Source organism: Mirounga angustirostris, unplaced genomic scaffold, assembly GCF_029215605.1.
Source record: "Mirounga angustirostris isolate CCGP_5_RB_7025 unplaced genomic scaffold, mMirAng1.0.hap1 SCAF_3, whole genome shotgun sequence".
Lineage (NCBI taxonomy): Eukaryota > Metazoa > Chordata > Mammalia > Carnivora > Phocidae > Mirounga > Mirounga angustirostris.
The window spans coordinates 138316762-138336270 of NW_026991711.1; the positions used below are offsets into that span (position 1 = coordinate 138316762).

General features: G+C 45.3%; 2 protein-coding genes across 22 annotated transcripts in view; one reads left to right on the top strand and one right to left on the bottom strand.

The window, feature by feature from the left end:
• Positions 1-19509, top strand: part of LOC123839207 (cleavage and polyadenylation specificity factor subunit 7-like) — a 129125-nt gene that overhangs the window by 22434 nt on the left and 87182 nt on the right. For 9 of the 20 annotated variants that reach the window (XR_010410194.1, XR_010410192.1, XR_006789590.3 and 6 more), the window contains one exon: positions 18168-18309. The exons of 6 other annotated variants lie outside the window; for them this stretch is intronic. Coding sequence is in view for 1 of the 14 variants with exons in the window: in XM_064586732.1 (XP_064442802.1) it covers positions 18168-18309 (142 nt within the window). In the remaining 13 variants the exon portion in view is untranslated. 5 more of the 20 variants (XR_010410196.1, XR_010410208.1, XR_010410204.1 and 2 more) reach the window with 5 other exon arrangements.
• CHRNA1 (cholinergic receptor nicotinic alpha 1 subunit) lies at positions 1354-18322 on the bottom strand. 2 transcript variants are annotated; one of them, XM_045868549.2, is made up of 9 exons: positions 18239-18322; positions 12821-12966; positions 12690-12734; positions 11110-11219; positions 8673-8868; positions 7969-8206; positions 5243-5466; positions 3629-3868; positions 1354-3302 (listed from the first exon to the last, which is right to left on the bottom strand). In XM_045868549.2, the coding sequence occupies exons 1-9, from the start codon at positions 18279-18281 to the stop codon at positions 3171-3173; spliced, it is 1374 nt and encodes a 457-aa protein (XP_045724505.1). In that variant the 5' UTR covers positions 18282-18322; the 3' UTR covers positions 1354-3170. The 2 variants fall into 2 exon arrangements, with proteins under 2 accessions (XP_045724505.1, XP_045724506.1); XM_045868550.3 differs by lacking the exons at positions 12690-12734; positions 12821-12966; positions 18239-18322 and adding an exon at positions 12326-12413.

Below are 19509 nucleotides of genomic sequence, written 5' to 3' on the forward strand. Positions count from 1 at the left end.
GGACAGACCCAGGCAGGGGCGGTGGGAATGAATTAAGGCACTGGCAGAGGTCGGACCCAGGCAGAGGTGCAGAAGAGACCATGGCTGGGGTAACTGGTAAACCCAGGCAGTGGTGGGTGGCAGCATGGGGCGATTTGCGGGGGAAGAGTTGGAGAACTCGGGCTGTAGGAACAAAACCTCGGGCAGCAGTGATTGGAACATGGGTGGTATTGGGGAAAGCCCTTAACCAGTAGCAAGGAGGCTTACTTGGAAAACCCAAAGGCGTTACGGGGTAGGGCCTGGGGGATTTGGGTAGAGGCGGAGGGTGTGGTGGGAGAGACCTCAAGCGGCTACGGTGGCTCAAGAATCAATGTGGGGCTAGAACTCAAGCAGCAGCTATGGGAGAGATGACCTTGAACATGGTGGTTTGAGAACCAGGAGCGGGGAACTCAGGCTTGAAGACAGGACCCGGTTCTTAGAGTGGGGTGAAATCAGTTGGGCAGCAGGCAAGGAGGCCGCTGCCTGAGCCCCTCTGCCTGACCCTCTACCCCCCAGGAGGAATACAGCAGCACTGTGGTCCCTAGTGATGGGGGCCAACACTGCTACCTCCCACCCAGCCTCAAAAATCTCTCCCTGATGACCCCATCTGATTTGTTTAAATGTTAATATAATTTCTGATTTTAAAAAAACCTCCCAGTTCTGACAACCAAGGGTAGAAAAAGAGAAGACTTAGCTGAGCTCTGAACAGTTTCTGCTGCTGGTTTCAGTCTGTAAATGCACGTACCTGCCTGTGTTCCAGTTGCAGGATGCTCCTTACTTCCCAGGAAGTCCTCCTGCTATGCAGACACGCTCATCCACAGAGCTACAAGCAGGCCGGGACCTCAGCAAAAGCCTCCCCGGGGGGAGACAGATCCCAGCACCCCCTGCCTCCCCTCCCATTGCGTCAGTGGTCTTCTGGAGACCAGCCCAAACTAAGGGAGGAGAGTCCAAAGGTGAAAGCCTTTGATGTGGTGACAGACTGATGGGATCGATATTTAGGGGCTGATGGAACTACACGCCGTAGCACTGTGGTGTCCACTCAGGCTGGCTCTCCTGGCCAGGAGGGAATGTGCCTGAGGGCCTTGCTTTGCGGGGAGAGGGGTTATTTGGTGTGACGGACATAGCACAAGAGCGGAGTGAGGTCTGGTGTGTCACCAAATCGCTCTGTGACCTGAGGGAGGTTACTTCTGTAAGCCTCTGTGTCCTGAGAATGGAAGTGACTTTTCAGGTCCTTCTCTGAATCAACAGTCAGTCCTGGGAGACTAGGCCAGATTAGGCAAGTAGCAGATTCTTTTTTGTACATCTAATTGTGGTAAAATATATATAACATGACAGTTACAGTTTTACCATTGTTTTCATTCTTTATTTTAATTGTGGTAAAATATGCATAAAATTTAACATCGTGACCATTTTTAAGTGTACAATTCAGTGGCATTAAGTACATTCACAACGTTGTACAACCATCACCACTGTCCATTCCAGAACTTTGCCATCCTCCCAATCTGAAATTCTACCCATTGAGCAATAACTCACCCCTCCCTCTAAACCCTGGCAATCTCTATTCTACTTTTTCTATGAATTTGCCTCTTCTGGGTACCTCATATAAGTGGAATCACAAGATTTGTCCTTTTGTGTCTAGCTTATTTCACCAAGTATGCTTTCAAGGTTGATCCATATTGTAACATACATCAGAATTCCTCTTTAAGGCTGAATAATATTCCATTGTATGTATATACTGCTTTTCTACTGCTGGACACTTGAGCTGTTTTCACCTTTTGGGATTGTGATTTCACGCTCTGTGAACATTGGCATACACATGTCTGTTCACGTCCCTGCTTTCACTTTTGGGTATATACCTAGGAGTAGAATTACTGGATCCTATGAAAATTCTATGTTTAATTTTTTGAGGAACCACCAAACTGTTTTCCCTTGAGTTTACTCTAAAATGAAAGCACTCTGTCCTGCCATGGGTGTGTGCTCGAGAATTCCATGGAGAGGTAGCTCGAAACCACCTGGGATCGGAGAGGCCACCCAGAGCCCAGGGCTGCCCACTTTCTACTTCTGGAGTGAATTACATTGTGGCTGGAAAGTGGCTATGAAGAAACATCCTTTTCTCTCCTGTTCACTTGTCTGGAATTTTAAGAATGGTGGTGGTATGTGCATACATGTCTGATTTCATTGATAGAACAAAAACCCCAAGCAGGACTGGATGAGGACTGGGGGAAAGGGCAGGAGGTTTAATTGGGAAGGGCAGAAAGGTGGTTGACACTAAGACCGAAGCTCTCCAAACCCTGAGCAGAGTTACAGGATGGCCTAGATCAGGTGAGCAGGGGCCAGGGGAGCAAGTAAGCAGATGAACTGACCCAGCCCTGCGCTGCTTTGAATCCACATTTGGTCTGGGTTCAACTCTCAGTTCTTGTCCTTGCTAGTTTGGGCAATGAACTTAGGCTTCTCAAGTTCGGCTTTCTCATTTGTAAAATTAGGGACATTATGAAAGTCAGGAGGATGGAATAAAACCACATTCCTGAGACAATTCCCACAGTGCCTGGCCCTCACACTCGGTATAGCTCAGGAAGCTAGCTGGCTGTGTTCCTCAAGCCTTGAGCAGCATACTCAGGTGCTGTGTTAGATTGGGAAGCCCCTCCCTCACCTCCCAGCTCTAGAAATCTGCTTTATAGCATGCGTTTTTGATGCAATTTGCATTTTGGTGGCTGTTTTAGAACTTAGTGGTTGCCTTTCTACAGTTTCCTTTTCTCTCTGAATCAAATGCTTTATCTTTTGGGGACTGGCAGATGGGCTTACTTGCATGTACAAAACTGACTTTTAAGCAAAGGACACATTCTTTGCTTAAAAAAAAAAAAATAGAAAACCTGTTATTCTGGGCAAAACTCTTCCAGATGCCTTTGGAAACGAATACATCTTGTTAGTGATCCCGTTTCATGTACTACAAAGGGCTCACTCTACAGGCAGATAGAGCCGGATTGAAGAAGTACTGTGAAAATACTTGAGGCCATCACCTTATGTAAATAAAAATCATTATCATTAATCATAAATACAGAAAATTCGATGTCTGATAAGTGAGCTTGTATCAAAGCAGACAGATATTTCTGTCTTCCCCGCCTTTCTCTTCTCTGCCTAGTGCTCAGCACTGCTCATCCTTGCTGATTTAATTCAATGAGCCGACCTGCAAACACGGCCAGGGTTCCAATGATACAGACGAGCATGAAGACTCCAAGGAGAATGTGGTCCATCACCATTGCAACATACTTCCATTCCTCGGCCACCTGGGAGAGAGAAAAGTGTTAGAATTTCCTTCAGGTGGTCATTAGACTCACAGTGTTCACGTTATGCATCGTCTGTGGTCCACACAATTTGCAGATCTCAAAGCCCTCGACATCCCTTGGCTGGCATGGTGATCTTTATCATTCCAATAGATTATTCACAATGAGATGGCTCACGAAGGCGGCTTAGAGGTGGTCACCAAGGCACATCGGAGGTCAGCAGCTGCCTCGTGAATGCCAACCTACCCGTCAAGACAAACCCGTCCATCTGTGCTCAAGTATTTGATCATTTAAGCCTGGAGGTGTGGGTCTCAAGGCACGGAACTTACGTTGTTGGACTCCTGGTCTGACTTCATGGTCTCTGCGATGTATTTGACTCCTTCAATGGCACTTTTTACCTCGGGGTGTTTGATCAGGGGAGAGTGGAAACCCATGGGTGGAGGCCCTGGCTTCCCAGAAATGTCAGAAATATCAATGTCTTCTGTAAAAATCTTTTTGTCTTGTTTTTCTCTGGATGGTCTTTTCATTGTGGAGAAGAACATGATATTTGGGATAGTGTCGATAAAAACCTAACATAAAGAAGAAATCCATGCATGAGAATTATTGCCAACAGGGCAAGTATCAAACTCTGACTTTGAATTAGCAGCGTGACTTTAGGCAAGTCATTTGGCTTCTCTGGGCCTTAGCCTCTTTGTCCTTAAAACAAAAGGACTCTACTAAATTTTCTTAAAGATTTCTTCAGGCATATCTTGTGGCCTGACAAATTACTACGGTGAGTAGAGATGAGTCTGTAATGTGAGGAGTTCGCCACTGGAGGGAGCCTGTGTGCAGCTATTGGACTCAATGAGAAGCCATTGATGCTTAAGCTTCCAGCCCTGCTATAGGTACCTGCTGTTTTCAAAGCCATATGTTAGCAGGATAATATGGTTAAAGAAAAGGTCTTTCTGGCTAAAAGAGTATATAAGTCTCCAAAACAGCGACTCTGTTTTCTTCCATTTCTTGTTCCTGAAGAAATGCAACATAGGTGTTGACAGGAGTCATGTGAGTCTTTATAGATACAGGGACTGATTGTCTTCCCAAAAGAATACATTGCAAGCAGTAGTGTTTCTGTCAGTTCATGACAAATCTTTTGCCTGCTACAGAAAAGACCCTGGAAGCTAGTGTCTCTGTGAAGTTTTATTTAAAAACTGACATATTGGAGGGCGCCTGGGTGGCTCAGTTGGTTAAGCGACTGCCTTCGGCTCAGGTCATGATCCTGGAGTCCCGGGATTGAGTCCCGCATCGGGCTCCCTGCTCGGCGGGGAGCCTGCTTCTGCCTCTGACCCTCCCCCCTCTCATGTGCTCTCTCTCTCTTTCTCTCTGTCTCAAAAAAAAAAAAAAAAAAATCTTTAAAAAAAATAAATAAAAATGCAAATACAAAAAAAAATTTAAAAACTGACATATTGGAAATGTTAACACACTTTAAATTTCAATAATGTAAATATTTGAGACCAAGTTCCTCAGTGACACTCACTTCTTGACAATTTCTTGTCAAGCACTCCCTCCATCTCTAGTTCTTCTATTCTCAGCAGATAATTTCTCCCACCAAAAAATAAGCAGTCTGTTCAGAGATTGGAAGACATACAAACAGAAATCTCAAGAATTTCACAGCATTTGACTAAAAAGACAGTGACTTACTCACCTTCTCTAATCAAAGGGATTATTTAAGCTTGAATTTGGAGGGGGCTTTGTTAATTCTGTTTTTCTTCTGTGCCTGGGGAGGCTACATGAGTTATTTATTCCTAGAAAGAGGCTAAAGAAAGTTCCTTCCAGAAATCCCCTCAAAATCCCCAGAAAGGACTTTCAGTTCCTAAGTACCCACAGTGGTTAACCAGAATTCCACTGGCCACGTGGAAGGAGAGATGTTCTTACGGGCAAGAGTTTGCAGGGCCTTGCTCACTCACCTTGCGTACCCAGTCGGGCATGACGTGGGTGCTGGGGGACCGGTGATGTGTATTGATGACAATGACGGTGATGATGATGGACGCTATGACAAACACCATGGTGAACAACATGTATTTCCCAATCAAGGGCACGGCACTGGAGGTGGAAGGGATCAGCTCCACGATGACCAGGAGGAACACAGTTAAGGACAGCAGGACTGAGATGCTTAGAGTCATCTTCTCTCCTGGACAAAATGAAGAAGAAATACAGCCACTCATGTATTATGGGCTGAATCGTCGTACCCTTCAATCTTATACATGGAAGTCCTAAGGCTCGGCACCCCCGTGACTGTAGTTGGAGATGAGGCCTTAAGTCAAAATGAGTTGATTAGGGAGGGCCCTCATCCAGGATGACTGGTGTCCTTCTAGGAAGAGGAGATTAGGACAGAGACACCCACAGAGAGGAAAGACCAGGTGAAGACACAGGGAAGACAGCCATCTGCAAGCCAAGGAGAGAAGCCTCAGAGGAAACCAAACCTACTGACACCTTGGCCTCCAGAACCACGTGGAAATAAATTCCTGGCGTTTAAGCCGCCCAGTTTGGGGTACTTTGTTATGGCGGCCCCAGCCAGCTCATATACCACAGACCCCAAGGGTGAGAGCAATGTGACCTGCGTGACGCTGGGGAAATTTCCTGGGCAGAATTTGGTCCTTTGAGACCTTACGCACCTTAGCTCTGCTGACAGAGGCAAGTGGCAGGCATTTCCATGAGAGGCTGCCGAACAACCAGTGGCTGCTTGATCTCATGTCCCAGAATTCTGAGGCTTGGAATTCAGGGAACCAAGTACACCCAGCTGTGTGACGGGCTAGACTCTGGGTGGCAGTGTTCTGTCTGCAGCAGAATGTCATCAGCCTCCCAAAACGGAACCTGACCTACTTGTTACCCAGCAGATGGATGGGCAAACCAGAAGTACACGTGTAGTTTTCTCGTTATGGGAGGAAGCTGCAGGACCAAAACCAAGAAAAGGACAAAACCAATGAACTACTTACTTTTTCACATTCATCTAAGAGGACAATTTGTTTTTTTTTTTTTCTTGTTCTGTTTTTCGTATTAAGGGATCAGCGATTTCCCTGCCCCAACCTCTTTTCACCAGGCCCTATAATTTCAGGGTGAACAATTCCCTGTTAGAGTTTTGGTATGGCAAGTGAGGAGGGAGGGGCTGAATGGGAATATTTTTGTGGGGACTGACCACCTGAGATGCAGTTAGAGAGCCTTTGGAAGGGACTTTCCTTGGCCCGGTCCTGCTATTTGTCTTGGGAAACCCTTGTGTTACCCTGTTCTCCTCCTATACTGGATGCTTCCAGATGCTATGAGTATCTACAGGATACAGAGTGGATGCAAACAAGAAATGACCAATTCTACCTAGTTAGGACAAGTCTACCTAGTGGGTAGGAAAGTCTTTAAAAGTGAAAAAGGGGACAGAATTATAAATATGAAATATTGATCAAGTTACATCAAATTTCTCGATTAATAATAATGAGAATAAGAGCTCGCATATATCATGCGTTCTCACTGTTCTAAATGCTCTTCAAGCGTAAACCATTTCACATTTACAGAAACTCTGATTCGTTTCCATATTGCCCTGACTGGCATTTTCTCTCTTCACTTTAAGAAGCTTCATTTGATTAGAAAGTTGAAAAAAAATTGTGTTTGGGATCATTTATTTAAAAATAAATACAGTCATAAATACAATGTGCATTCTGTGGGGCAAATTCTTTTTTTTTTTTTTAAGATTTTTTTAAGTAATCTCTACACTCAGTGTGGGACTTGAACTCACAACCCGGAGATCAAGAGTCACATGCTTTACTGAGTGAGCCAATCAGGAACCCTTGTGGGGCGAATTCTGCCTTATTCTCTACTGTGGCCTTGCCGCATAACAACTGTTCAACAAATACGTTGAATGAGTGAGTGTATATGAATCTTTTTTTTCCTTGTTGGAAAGCGGGACTTAGACTTGTGTGTGTGTTTGTCATTTTGATATAATTGTTACCTGTCATAAGTTTGAGGACTGTCTGTACCACCTTTCTTTTTCCTACTTGTCTGCCCTAAATTGTTTATGAGCAGTGACTTCAAGCAGGCACTCCTGTACCCTTTTCCCCTTTTCTGCAGATTGTTGGTATTTGGTGAAATTATGTCACAGATGTGATTACCCAGTAGGAGGTAAGGAAGTTGCTCAGGCTGATATGTGAGAAGGAATTGCCACTTGGGAAGTATGGTCTTGTGTATAAGATACTGCCATCTGGAAAACAGACACACAAAAGCTATTTTCAAGTGGCAAGCAGTGAGCAAAAGAGGCAAGACTTGGATTAATCAGTATATAGTCAGTGGCTTCGTAGGGGAAGTGACATGAGGAGTGTCTGTGACGCAAGCCTTACCCAACACATTTCTGGGCACACAGTAGGTATTCAGCAAGCAAGTACTGGTGGTTATTCACATTGGACTGAGCTGTGTATGTGCGCCTCCGGGCTCATGTTCAACTCTGCCTGCCCTGTAGTCTGCTCCAGCTGTGAGCTCTAGCCACAGCGACTCACCACGGAACATGGCCACTCAGTAAATGCGTCCTCCCAGGGATGATGATTGGGCGTGTCTGCCTGTATTTGTTTATTAGCCCATGATTATTTCTGCTTTCCCCCCAAATAGCAGCACGAGATGCGTCAGCAGCAGTGGCCATGGCAGTGGCACCCACCTGAGTCCGTGGGCAGGTAGAACACCAGGCCAGTTAAGAAGGAGAAGAGCAGGCAGGGAATGATGACATTGACGATGAAGTAGAGGGGTAGGCGCTGCATGACAAAGTGGTAGGTGATGTCCAGGTAGGGGGTGGAGGGGCAACAGGCATAGAACACCCAGTGCTTCCAGCCCCGGGACTCCTTGATCACCCATTCTCCACTTTCCATGAAGTTGCTTAGGTCTGGTTGGTCACTTTCCTGAGAAGATAAAATGAAACTTTGAAATCCCAGCTGTGTCCCCTTGAGGAGGGGTGGGTTTCAAACTCAGCTGTAATAAAGCAACAGATTGCAGTGCTGTTGGGACTGGAATGGGACCCAGGAGGGTCACTTCCAATTTGGGGTCTTTCCTATAAAATAAGGGGGGTTTGGACCATTGGGATCCTCCATGTTGAACACACCTTCAAGTCACTTGGGAACTTGACAACATATTGGTGCCTTACTCCCACCCCAGACTGATTCAACCAAAATTCCTGGGACCAAGTTCGGGCAGAGGAATGTATGTGAGCTCCCAGGTGGTTCTCATGTGCACACACCGAACTGTTGAATTCGATGATCCCCAAAGGTATAACTGGTGCTGAGAGACTGGGATTCTGGAGGGACAGAGCTGGACACCTGGATGACGCTCCTCCTGCATCCAGCCCCATCCTGTGAGGTCAGCACCTACCGGGTTGATGGCCACCACCGAGCCGTCATAGGTCCAGGTACCCAACTTCATGCTGCAGTTCTGTTCGTCAAAGGGAAAGTGGGTGACGATAATCTCACAGTAGCTTTTGAAGATGGCCGGGGGTGTCCATGTGATATGGCCGGTGTAGTCCAGGAGCACTTTGGTTAACTTGACAATGGCAAAGTCGCCATCTGCACTGCAGTTGGGATCAAAGAGGAACATGACTCCAAGTGACGGATGAGCCGTCAGTTCTGCGTGGGGATGTTAGCAGGAGACAGCTGTTAATTATCCAGGTGCTAATTATAGATGCTTTCATTCGGGGAGTGTCACTTTTTTTTCATGACAACGTTTCCCAAATTTATCTGATAATCACTGGGGTGCTTGTTTAAAATACAGACTTCTCAGCACCATCTAAGCACTAAATCAGAATATCTGGAGAAGAACCTAGGAATCTACGGCTTTAAAGAAATAACAGGTGATACTATATACCAGATGTTTTCTTCCCAGTCCTCAGTAGTATTTGTAATGTTAATCTCCATCTATCCCTTCCCCAATATACTTTGAAAGTTAACTGGGAAAAAAAAAACACGGGAATTTTAAATAAAAACAAGTCCAGTGGCTCATGACTGTGGTAAGCAGGTTAAAGAAAGGCTCTGTTATCTTTTTCAGAACTATCTAGAATTCAGTAGGGTAGAGTCGAAAACTCAGAGTGCTCCTGGGTCAGGCAGGTGAGGAAGGGGTGAGGGGTGAGAGGAGAGCCTTCTCTCCTCTAAGGAAGGTGCCACTCAGCTTTGCTGTGGAGCCCTCTTGTGAGGGAAGGATGATGCTGCCAGATATTGGGATTCTTCCTTGGAACCTGGAAATCTGGAATTTTTTTAATCCAAAGTTTCCATGCTTTTGAATAAGGGATTTTTCTACAGAGACTAGAACTCCAAAGTTTAATGTAATACTGTTCAATTTTCAAGTGTTGGCGCTAATTTCTCATTTTAAAAATCCACCATGGTAGAGGGGCGCCTGGGTGGCTCAGTCGGTTAAGCATCTGCCTTCAGCTCAGGTCATGGTCCCAGGGTCCTGGGATCAAGCCCCGAGTCAGGCTCCCTGCCCCGCTTGTGCTCTCTCTCTCACTCTCTCAAATAAATGAGTGAAATCTTTTTAGAAAATAACAAATAAATAATCCACCATGGTAGGTAATAAAAAATAACAGGCCGTTTCTGTGGGCCTTATTCAGTGGGCAGTCCACTTGATCCCAAACAGCCTGTGAGTTGGGGCCTCGGCCAAAGGCATTAGAATAAGTGTTGAAGAGCTGGGTGGGGTCTGCCCTGGGGGACTTTCAGGGACCTATGGCATATGTTGGTGCCTCACTTCATAAATCAGTGGTTTTTCCCTGGGGTGGAGTTGAGGCACTCTCCAGAAAACTGTGCGGTTCTGGACCTTCCCAAAAGAGCCCCAAAGAGCAGAGGGCCACAGGATCATCTACATCTGTCTCTGTAAGGTAGTAAAACTGGGTTCTCTACCCACCAGGGTGTTCCCGAGCGAGCTTGTCAAGAGGACCTGAGGACTTTAATTGCTTCTCTTAGATTCTTACCGAAAGAGAAACTTACTAACACCAGACACTCTGCTCTATCAGCGTATTTGTCCAAAAACTTTACACAAATGATTGGTTAATCGGGCTCAAGCTTGAGTCTCAGGTATCACTGGGAAATATGTAGTAGAAAATCAAAGTAGGAGGGTCGGCCGTAAAGGGTGTCCTTTCCATTCACAAGCCCTTGCTGCCCTCCCTGGTCAGTGTGCGAGAAGGCACAGCCCGCTTGCATAGACACGCACTGTGTGTAGACTGTCAGACTGCACATCCTCCAGCCCGATGGCGGATGCTCCCGCCCAGGAAGGATGCTCCTTGAAATGAACATTCTCTGACAAATGAAGGGCATATGATAATGAACCTGTCATTAGACCAGAGTGTCTTGCATCACATTATAATTTCACAACATGCAGTCTGTCACGGAGCCCGGTGGATGGGCGACGCAGGCCTCCCCGGCCATCAGCAGCACGCGATGTCTCGGGATGCCGTGAGGATGTGATGGATAACCACCCCAGGAGGTTCAGACCTATTGGTAGGAAGGGCGTTTAATTCCAAGGAACTCAATTAGATGAATTTGGGTTCCTTGGATAGTTGCCATACACCCTTCAGGAGCTCTCAGGGATTAAATGTCCCCCACCCCACAGCCCCGATTCAATTTGGCTCTGATAATTGTTTCTATTCATAACATGAGACACCATATGGCACCCCTAGCATGTCAACTTGGCTCTTGGTTTTTAAGGGTTATTTAATGTGAACAGTGATGAGAAGCATACTGAGAGTGGCAGCCCTTCGGATAGGGCACTTGGGCTCCACCTGCCCCAGGAATGTCCCCCTCTCCAGCCTATTTGTTTTGCTTACTTGTTATAGAGAACGAGGTCTGGGCGCCAGATCTTTTCTGAGGGAATGTGGATTTTTTTCACGCCGCCATACTCCTCTGGATTCCATTTTAGGTTGTAATCCACCCATTGCTAGAAATGAAGACATTTCACTAATAAAAAGAGCTAAAAACATTTAAAAAAAAAATCTAAGTTTATCAAGCGGTGTCTGGGCGGCTAAGTCGGTTAAGCAGCCAACTCTTGATTTTGGCTCAGGTCATGATCTCAGGGTCGTGGGATTGAGCACTGAGTCTGCACAGAGTCTGCTTGAGACTCTTTCTCCTTCTTGTTCTGCCCCTCCTCCCTGCTTTCTCTCTCTCTCTAAGATAAAGAAATAAAATCTTTACAAATAAATATCTAAAGTTATCAAGAGTTCTGATGGTATATGATAGTTTGGATATTGACAGAAATTGTGCTCCAGTAAAAAGATTTGATTCAGAATTCACGTTTCACTTTAGTAAACGATAAAAGCAAACACTTCTGTAGTACTGACTCCATGCATGCTCCATTCTGAGCATTTTACATAAATCTATGAGTTAGTCTTCACAATAATCCTATGAAGGAAGAGTGATTATTGACCCCATTTTACAGATGAGGAAACAAAGGTACCCCAAGTCACACGACTGGGTGGTGACACATCTACCATGCCACACTGCCCACCCCAGGAAAAGAGAATGACCCTATTGTGAACATTTCCCTCAAGCAGACAATATCATCTTTTAAAAGTATTATATTGTTTCCTACATTATAAAAGTCATACATGCCCAATGTAGCCTATTCAGATGACACAATGTTATGAATTGAACTGTATCACCCCAAAACTCATATGTTGAAGTCCTAATCCCCAGTACCTCAGAATATAACTTTATTTGGAGACAGGGTCTTTATAGAGGTAATTTGGTTAAAATTAGGTCATTGAGGTAGGCCCTAACCCAACAGGAGTTGTGTCCTTAAAGAAGGGGACATTTTTTTTTTAAGATTTTATTTATTCATTTGACACAGAGAGAGTGAGAGATAGAGAGCAAGCACAAGCAGGGGGAATGGCAGGCAGGGGAGGAGCAGGCTTCCCGCTGAGCATGGAGCCCAATGTGGGGCTCAATCCCAAAACCATGGGACCATGACCCGAGCTGAAGGCAGCCGCCCAACCAACTGAGCCACCCAGGCACCCCAGGAGGGGACATTTGAAGACAGAAACATACTCGAGAAGAATGCCATGGGGACATGATGCTGGCCAACTATAGGCAAAGAAGAAAGGCCTGGAAACAGATTCCCCCTCACAGCCCTCAGAAGGAGCCAGTCCTGCTGATAACCTTGATTTTGGACTTTTGGCCTCAAGAACTGCAAGAGAATAAGTTTGTCTGTGGCTTTGTTTATGGTAGCCTAACAAAGCACTAAGTAAAACACACACGCACCAACAAATATGATCCATAATCCCACAACACCGAAATATTTACTTGCATCATGTTGGTATGCATCCCTGTTACCCAAATTGATTCCCCCTGGGCCCAGGTTCAATCCCAGGGTGAATACAAACGACATCAATGCACTTATCGAGTTGCATACCTGTTTCAGTCGCACGTTGGTTGTCACAATCTGATTTACTTCATCCTGAGAAAAGATAAGACCACATCTTCAGAGGTAAGGAGGGGAGGCCAGGGTGAGGGGTGCGGGAGCCCCGAGTGCTATTGTCTCACCACGTTGATGAGCTGGATCAGTTGCAGGCCCACGGTGACCTCCACAGCCTGGCGGTGGTCTTCCACTGGCCGCACCACACTGTTATAATCTTCAAATAGCTTTGCCACCAGGCGGGTCTCATGTTCGGAGCCCAGGACGAGGCCAGCTGGGACAGCAAATGACACATACACTCAGATTCTGCTCCCCAGCCGCCACCAACACTAACATGAGTCACTGAGGCATGACCAGCAAATGGAAGGCACACGGACCCCCTTGTTCAAGGGCTCCCAATGCAGCTTTTATGGTCCTAAGTTCCTTTCCAGTCACAGCTGCTGGTGTGGTCCCTTCCCGGTGGGGTGTGCCAGATTATTGTGACACTTGTGCTCTAAACAGATGACATTCCTTAATACAGCTGCTGGCTGGAATCAGGTTTGCTGGATGCACACATGCAAGAAGAAAAGTCCACACAAAAACCCATCTCCGTATTTCAGGGTCTTGGCATGGGGTAATGAAATCTCAGGTTGGCCGGCCTCGGATCTCAAAATGCTGTGAACGGCCAAAAATTGATGCCGGTTCCTACCCACTAGGATGGCGAGAATTCACAAAATTGAAAGCAGTGAATATCGGTGATATTATGGAGCCCTCATATGTTGCTGGTGAGAATGTGAACGGTACAGCCACTCGGGGAGACAGTTTGGCACACAAGTTACATGCAGAGTGACCATATGACCTAGTGATTCCATGCCTAGGCATATCCCCAGAAAGACTGTCCACATAGAACCTTGTACACCAGTGTTCGTGGAAACACTATACATAATAGCTGTATTATGTATAGTGCAACTCGATATACAACTCGAATGCCCATCAACAGATAGATGGATGAACAAAATGTGGCATATCCATGCAGTGGAATATTATTCACCCATTAAAAGGAAGTGTTGATTTATGCTACAACGTGGGTGAACCCTGAAAATATTATGCTAAGTGAAAGAAATCAGACACAAAGGAGCACATATTGTAGGATTCCACTTATGTGAAATATTCAAAATAGGTAAATCTGCAGAGAGAGCAGATTAGGGATTGAGGGGACGGGAGAAAGGGGAGTAACTGCTTATGGGTATATGGTACAGGGTTTCCTTTTGGGGTGATGAAAATGTTCTGGAACTAGATAGCAGTGATGGTTGTATAACATTGTGAATGTACTTAATGCCACTGAATCATACACTTTAAAATGGCAATTTTAGGTAATGTGTATTTTACCAGGACAAATCCTATGTAATGTGTATTTTCCTGTAATTTAAAAAAAAAAAAAAATCACTGCTGGTGAGTACACGTCCCTGTTAAGTGACATAGAGTAAAAATCATGTGCTTTTCTGACCTGGATTTGGGGCTACTATGGAGCATGAGTGACTCCTGAGAATCTTTACTACATTTTCCTTCAGGATGCTGAGCAATATTATCTACTACTCTTGGACCCCACAGCCCTTTTCTGTCCAGTGTTACACGGGGCTCACCAGCCTCTGGTGAGGCAGGCAGACCGGCATTCTTACCTGAGATCTGAGAGGCTGGAAGACTTGTCCAAGGTTCTGTGGCTAGGGCAGAGCTTGGAGCGAGCCTTGCCATTTTGCGCTCTGTTCCCGCACTAACTCAAGATACCATGAGTGTGTCGTGGGCTGTCCTGGAAATTGCACCACTGTCCTAGCATTGTTCCAATGAGAAAAAGCATTCTCAATTCCAACAAGTGCCTTATGAAGGATCTTCATAACTTTGTAACTTAAGCCTTACGTGGCTTGAGGATTGCTTGTTCAGGGTTAGGAGAGGAAGCAGACACAAGATCCACTTGCCCTAATGCACGTAACCAGATCCCTCCCTTCCGCAGGTTATTGCTAAAGCCACCATACCTTCTCCTTTGGCCAAGACAACTTTAAAAACTGAATGAGTGAGATGCTTTCCTTTTTTCCCCAGTAGTGTTAATCTATTGCCTCTAAGACACGTTATTATTTTTCTTTATTATTTTTCTCCTTGAATCTTCAGTTTGAAAGTTTGTCAACAAAATAAGTAAAAAGTAATTACTTTTTCTATTTTTAATAACTAATAAAAATAATAGTATATCCAGCTGTTATGTGCAGACAATCTTCTGTGTGCTTTATATGTACTAACTCTTTCAATCCTCATAACTGGGTGGGGTAGGTACTGTTCTTGTCCTCGCTTTATAGAGGGGGAAATTGAACCTTAGAGAGGTTGAGTGAGTTGTCCAGATTTCATAAATGGTGGAGTCAGGTTTCAAGCCCACAGCCCATACTCTCAACCACTAGTTCACATCCAGAACTTTGGATCATCTTGAAATAACCAGTGTTATGCAATGAGTTGAAACATTTTCATCCTCACAAAAATGTGTATTTTGTTGGTAGAGCTTCACTGATGGCCCTTTATTTGTATTATTGAATCCTTACAATAATCCTAGGAGATAAGTCTTTACTCCTGGTTTACAAGTGAGAAAACTGACATTTGGACAGTTTTGGCATGTGTTCATGGTTCCCAGCCAGTTGGAAGTAGGACTAAAAATGCAGGCAGTCTGACCCCAGGGTCTGTGCTCTTTACTACCTCCCTAAAGATAAATGTATCATTTCCATTTGGATTTTTGAAGCTTTCAGTATAGCTTAAATGTCTGCATTATGACCTTCCTGGACTCTAGGTATGGAACCTCTGACCTCGCCTACCTCATTTCTAGTTGCCCAAACTTCCTGAGCCCAAAAGAATCCATTCGGCACTTACACATAACATCTCGCCCAAACCACCTGCCCCCTGCATTCAGCGCCCTTCAAGTTTGCATGTTGTACAAAGACCCAGTTTTTGTTGTCACCCCATTGAGCCCCTGGGACATGGCAATCCTCTGTCCTCCATACCTGTCCACCCTGGACCCCTCCTGGCCCACGGGTGGCGGGGGGAGGGCAGGACCATGGCATGGGCCACCGAGTGCCGTGGCCACTGAGTTTGAAGCTATTGCTTTGGCACTGCCTGGGCTGCTTATTTTTAAGTGACTGTTTATTCCCCTTTGACAGGAAGAACATACTAGAAAGCATCAGATAGAGCAGATGGTCCACATTATGAAGCAGGAAAACTATGCAGGCCAACTCTATGGTCCACTGGGGAGAAGGGGAAGACCGGGGAGACAGGCCTCGTCAGAAATCCAGTGACATTCGCTTCCTCCTCTCTCAGTCTCACAAATAACAAGGGACCCTGTTCCTTCCATAATGCATTTCTAAGGAATTTCTGTGGAGGTCTCCATGTCTCAGATTGGGTTCATTGGTGGTGGTGGTGGTGTTTTCCTTTTTCCTCCCCAGAGCAAAGCAGAGAGAGAAAACACATAGGACTTGAAGTCAGAATTCTGTGATTCTGTTCCCAGCTCCAGTGTGGTCTGGGTAGTCAGACCAGTTCTTCATGGAGTCAATGAATCACAGTAAATACTTTCTTAAAGACAGGGTGTAAATTGATAAACGTACAGACAAATAAATAATGTCAAAGTCTTTCTTTTCAGCAAGATCATATGGTAATCTTTATTCAGATGGTGTCCACATTACTTCATTCGTCAAGTATTTATTGAGCACTTACTGTGTGCAAAGCATTGCTTTAAGAGCTCTGAGATATTCAGAGGTGAATCTGATACGAATCCTATCTTTCTACCCTCACGGAGACTGACATGTGTCATTTACATAAATAGCTAGGAACAAGTTGGAAAGTAATATGCCATAAGAAAAATGGCAGTGAAGTACTTAGGATTCCAGAGATGGAAGAGAGGAAGAGGTTGTAATCCAAGGTGCTGCGTAATTAGAACAGAGATCATTATGTGGTAAGCTAACATAAGAAAAAGTGCCCTGATGTGAATGAGAATTTTGGCCACAAAGAACTGAACCAGCCACAGTTTCAAAGTGTTCTTTTTGTACCGTACTGGTTCAATTTGCATTTTTATGGAGGAACAGCCTACTGGACTTGGCGAAAGGAATTCTGAAATGTTACTAGTTACTTTGGGTAATTCTTATCTCAACCTGGTGCTGTATCTCTTGCTACCTTTGGCAATTTCAGGCTGGGTTTTCTGACTAGGCGCAGCATAAATAGTCTCCAATGGATCACATTCCAACATTTGTAAACTAAGCGACCCTGGGCAGGTCAGTTCATGTCTTTCAGCCTCGGTTTCCCTGTAATAACAAATTAAAGTTGTGGCACTGCCTCAGCTAGCTCTAAATTTCTATGAGCCCCTATGTGAATTGATACGGGGAAACTCTAGGTTTGATCTAAATATACATCACATACCTTTTTAGATAGGTAAACATGCATTTTCCCGAGGTCTTTGGTGTCCAGAGAGATCGCTTAAGGATTTTTATGTGTAAGCATATCACTTAAGAATTTTCATCGGGTGTAGTCTCTGCAGGCGAGCACGCACACACGTACATGCACACACATATGTGCACACACACACCACACCAACAAAGGCCAGTTTTAGCTGGATCAAGTCCAAATCCCACAGGCTGTAATTTATCCGAGTTTAGGCTATTTCCCTGAACTCTGCTCTTGAAAAACATTAATAATAAAGCTCTTTACCTTTCTTTGCGCAGAAGGTATGTGTGTGTGTCAGAGCAATATTAGAGAAGAGAAATCACAGAATGTCAGCTGTCTTGTTTCTCAGGTGAGATGATATCACCAGTAAACTTTTAAATGAAGCAATCAGCAAACATCTCCTACTTCCCTCTACCGGAAGTTTGGGATTAAGGGTAGCGTTTCAGCTGCTGTGTGGTGACACATTCCAGAGGGGAATGCAGGTCAAGGGCTATGCAAGGTTTTATAGTTTCAATTCCAACCCAAACCTACATAGAGTGAAACAGTAGGGCAGAAGTGCATTCAAACGAGCTTTTTTTTTTAACTGCAGAAGTTAAAAAAATTACCAAATATCTGATCTCTTATGGAAAGAGTTTAGTTACAATTATTAATAGGTTTCTCTCTCCAGCACATGCAGCTGTCAATCAGTCCTCTTCATTACCAGAATTCTCCCAGAGCAGTAAAAGGACTTGTTACCCAAATTGTCTGCAATTATAAGATGCCACTCTGAGTCCCTGTAGTTGCTCCAAGATGAAAGCCGCTCCTGGATGGTAGCAGGGGTGCTGAGTCTGATCAGATGGGTGAGGCGACCCTAGGCACTGATGGCGGGCGGGGCCTGCCTGTCTACTCTATAGCCTCTGACCAGGCAGCTCCCATTTTCACTGGACAACACAAACTAGAAATCTGTATCCACAAGCTGAATCAAGCCAACAAGAGTGAGAAACTGACAGAGGAGCCTCAGGCTGATGAAGCCCTGCCATTCTGTATCCCCAGAAGCAAGACACAGGTCCAGGGACGTCTCATGCTTCAGCCTCACAGGAGAGCCCCGCGACCCCGGCACTCACCTGAGCAGAACCCAAGGAGCAGGAGGAGCAGCTGTGGCTCCATGGGCCGTGGGCGCTGGTGTGGACTGGAGGTGAGTGGTGGCCTGCCTGCGCTGCTTGCAAGCCCTCTCTGGCTGGAAGCTTGGCTGCTAGAGGGTTTGGAAAGTGAGTCGGCTCAGTGGAGCTATTGTCTTACACCACCTGTTTGTGGCAGTGACAGCTGGGCTGCCCAGAGCCCTGGAGCCCAGGGACTTGCTGAGGGCCTAGCAGTATTACAGGGTGCCTCACTTTACATAATTGCTATACCCTTGATAAGTTGAGGGTGAACTGCATTGTATTTTAAATGCACCATGAGTTAGGTTTAATAATTTCTTAATTGTTAAGAAACAACTTAGAGTAGACAATGAATTATTTTGAATGCTGAGCAACCCCCTCCTTTTTGTATAAACCAGACCCTCATCTATGTGGATTGATTTGGATCAGCGTCCCTGGGGCTGAGTAGATCATCAGCTGTTTGTGTAAGACGCTGATCATCCTAAATCACGGAAGTCCACATTCCACACACAGGACAGTTCATTTGCTTGGTTCATTCTAGACTGAGTGTGCATGGGGCTTTTGTGCTGAATAAATTTGAGAAGAGTGGGGTTGGTGCCGAATCTACTGTCGGAGAATTCCACGTTTGGTTGGGTTTGGTTTTTAACAAAGATGGCTTCTTCCATAAAACTGGTTTTATTGGCCCCTGGAGTGGCTGTTCCAGCCTCTGTCTCTGTATCAGGCAGTACCTGTCCCATGGCGTGCCATTAGCGGGAGCTAACTGCCCACTTCCCACGTACTGTCATTCAAGTGAAGCGTAATTAGCGACAAAGTGTCCCACTGCATAAACATTTGTTCCAGGCTCCTACTCTCTTCCATCCATTCTCTGCCTACTCTCACTCAGGGAAGCAAAGAGTAGAGTGGTTCAGCTTTTCAATTTCTTTGTTAAAAAACAACCACCACCCTAAAAGCCAGCAGTTAGTAATTACTCAGTCTGAAGAGTATTTTTACCAAAACAGGGAAGGAAGCAGTTATTTAAAGAGACCCTGCCTGTTCCTTCCTTTTTCCCCAAACTGAATCAGGTGAGGAAGGTCCCTCGTCTCAAGTCCAAGGACAGCTTCCTGACAAATCTGCCCATTCTGGTGAGTCCAAACAGAGCATTAGAGAAAAGGCTTGGAAGGTACAGGAGAGAGCCACACATTGACATTATTTATATTTTTTCTGTTTAAGTTGTGGGATATCGCTCACTGTCCACTAAA

Bases quoted from the DNA above. Each gene is read 5' to 3' on its own strand.
- CHRNA1 (XM_045868549.2), bottom strand. From the start codon at position 18,281: ATGGAGCCACAGCTGCTCCTCCTGCTCCTTGGGTTCTGCTCAG. The intron at 5,467-7,968 runs GTGGGTGCCACT...CATTTTGTCCAG, and splicing joins CTACCTGCCCACGGACTCAG to GAGAGAAGATGACTCTAAGC. The intron at 3,869-5,242 runs GTGAGTGAGCAA...TCTTTATGTTAG, and splicing joins TGCCCGACTGGGTACGCAAG to GTTTTTATCGACACTATCCC.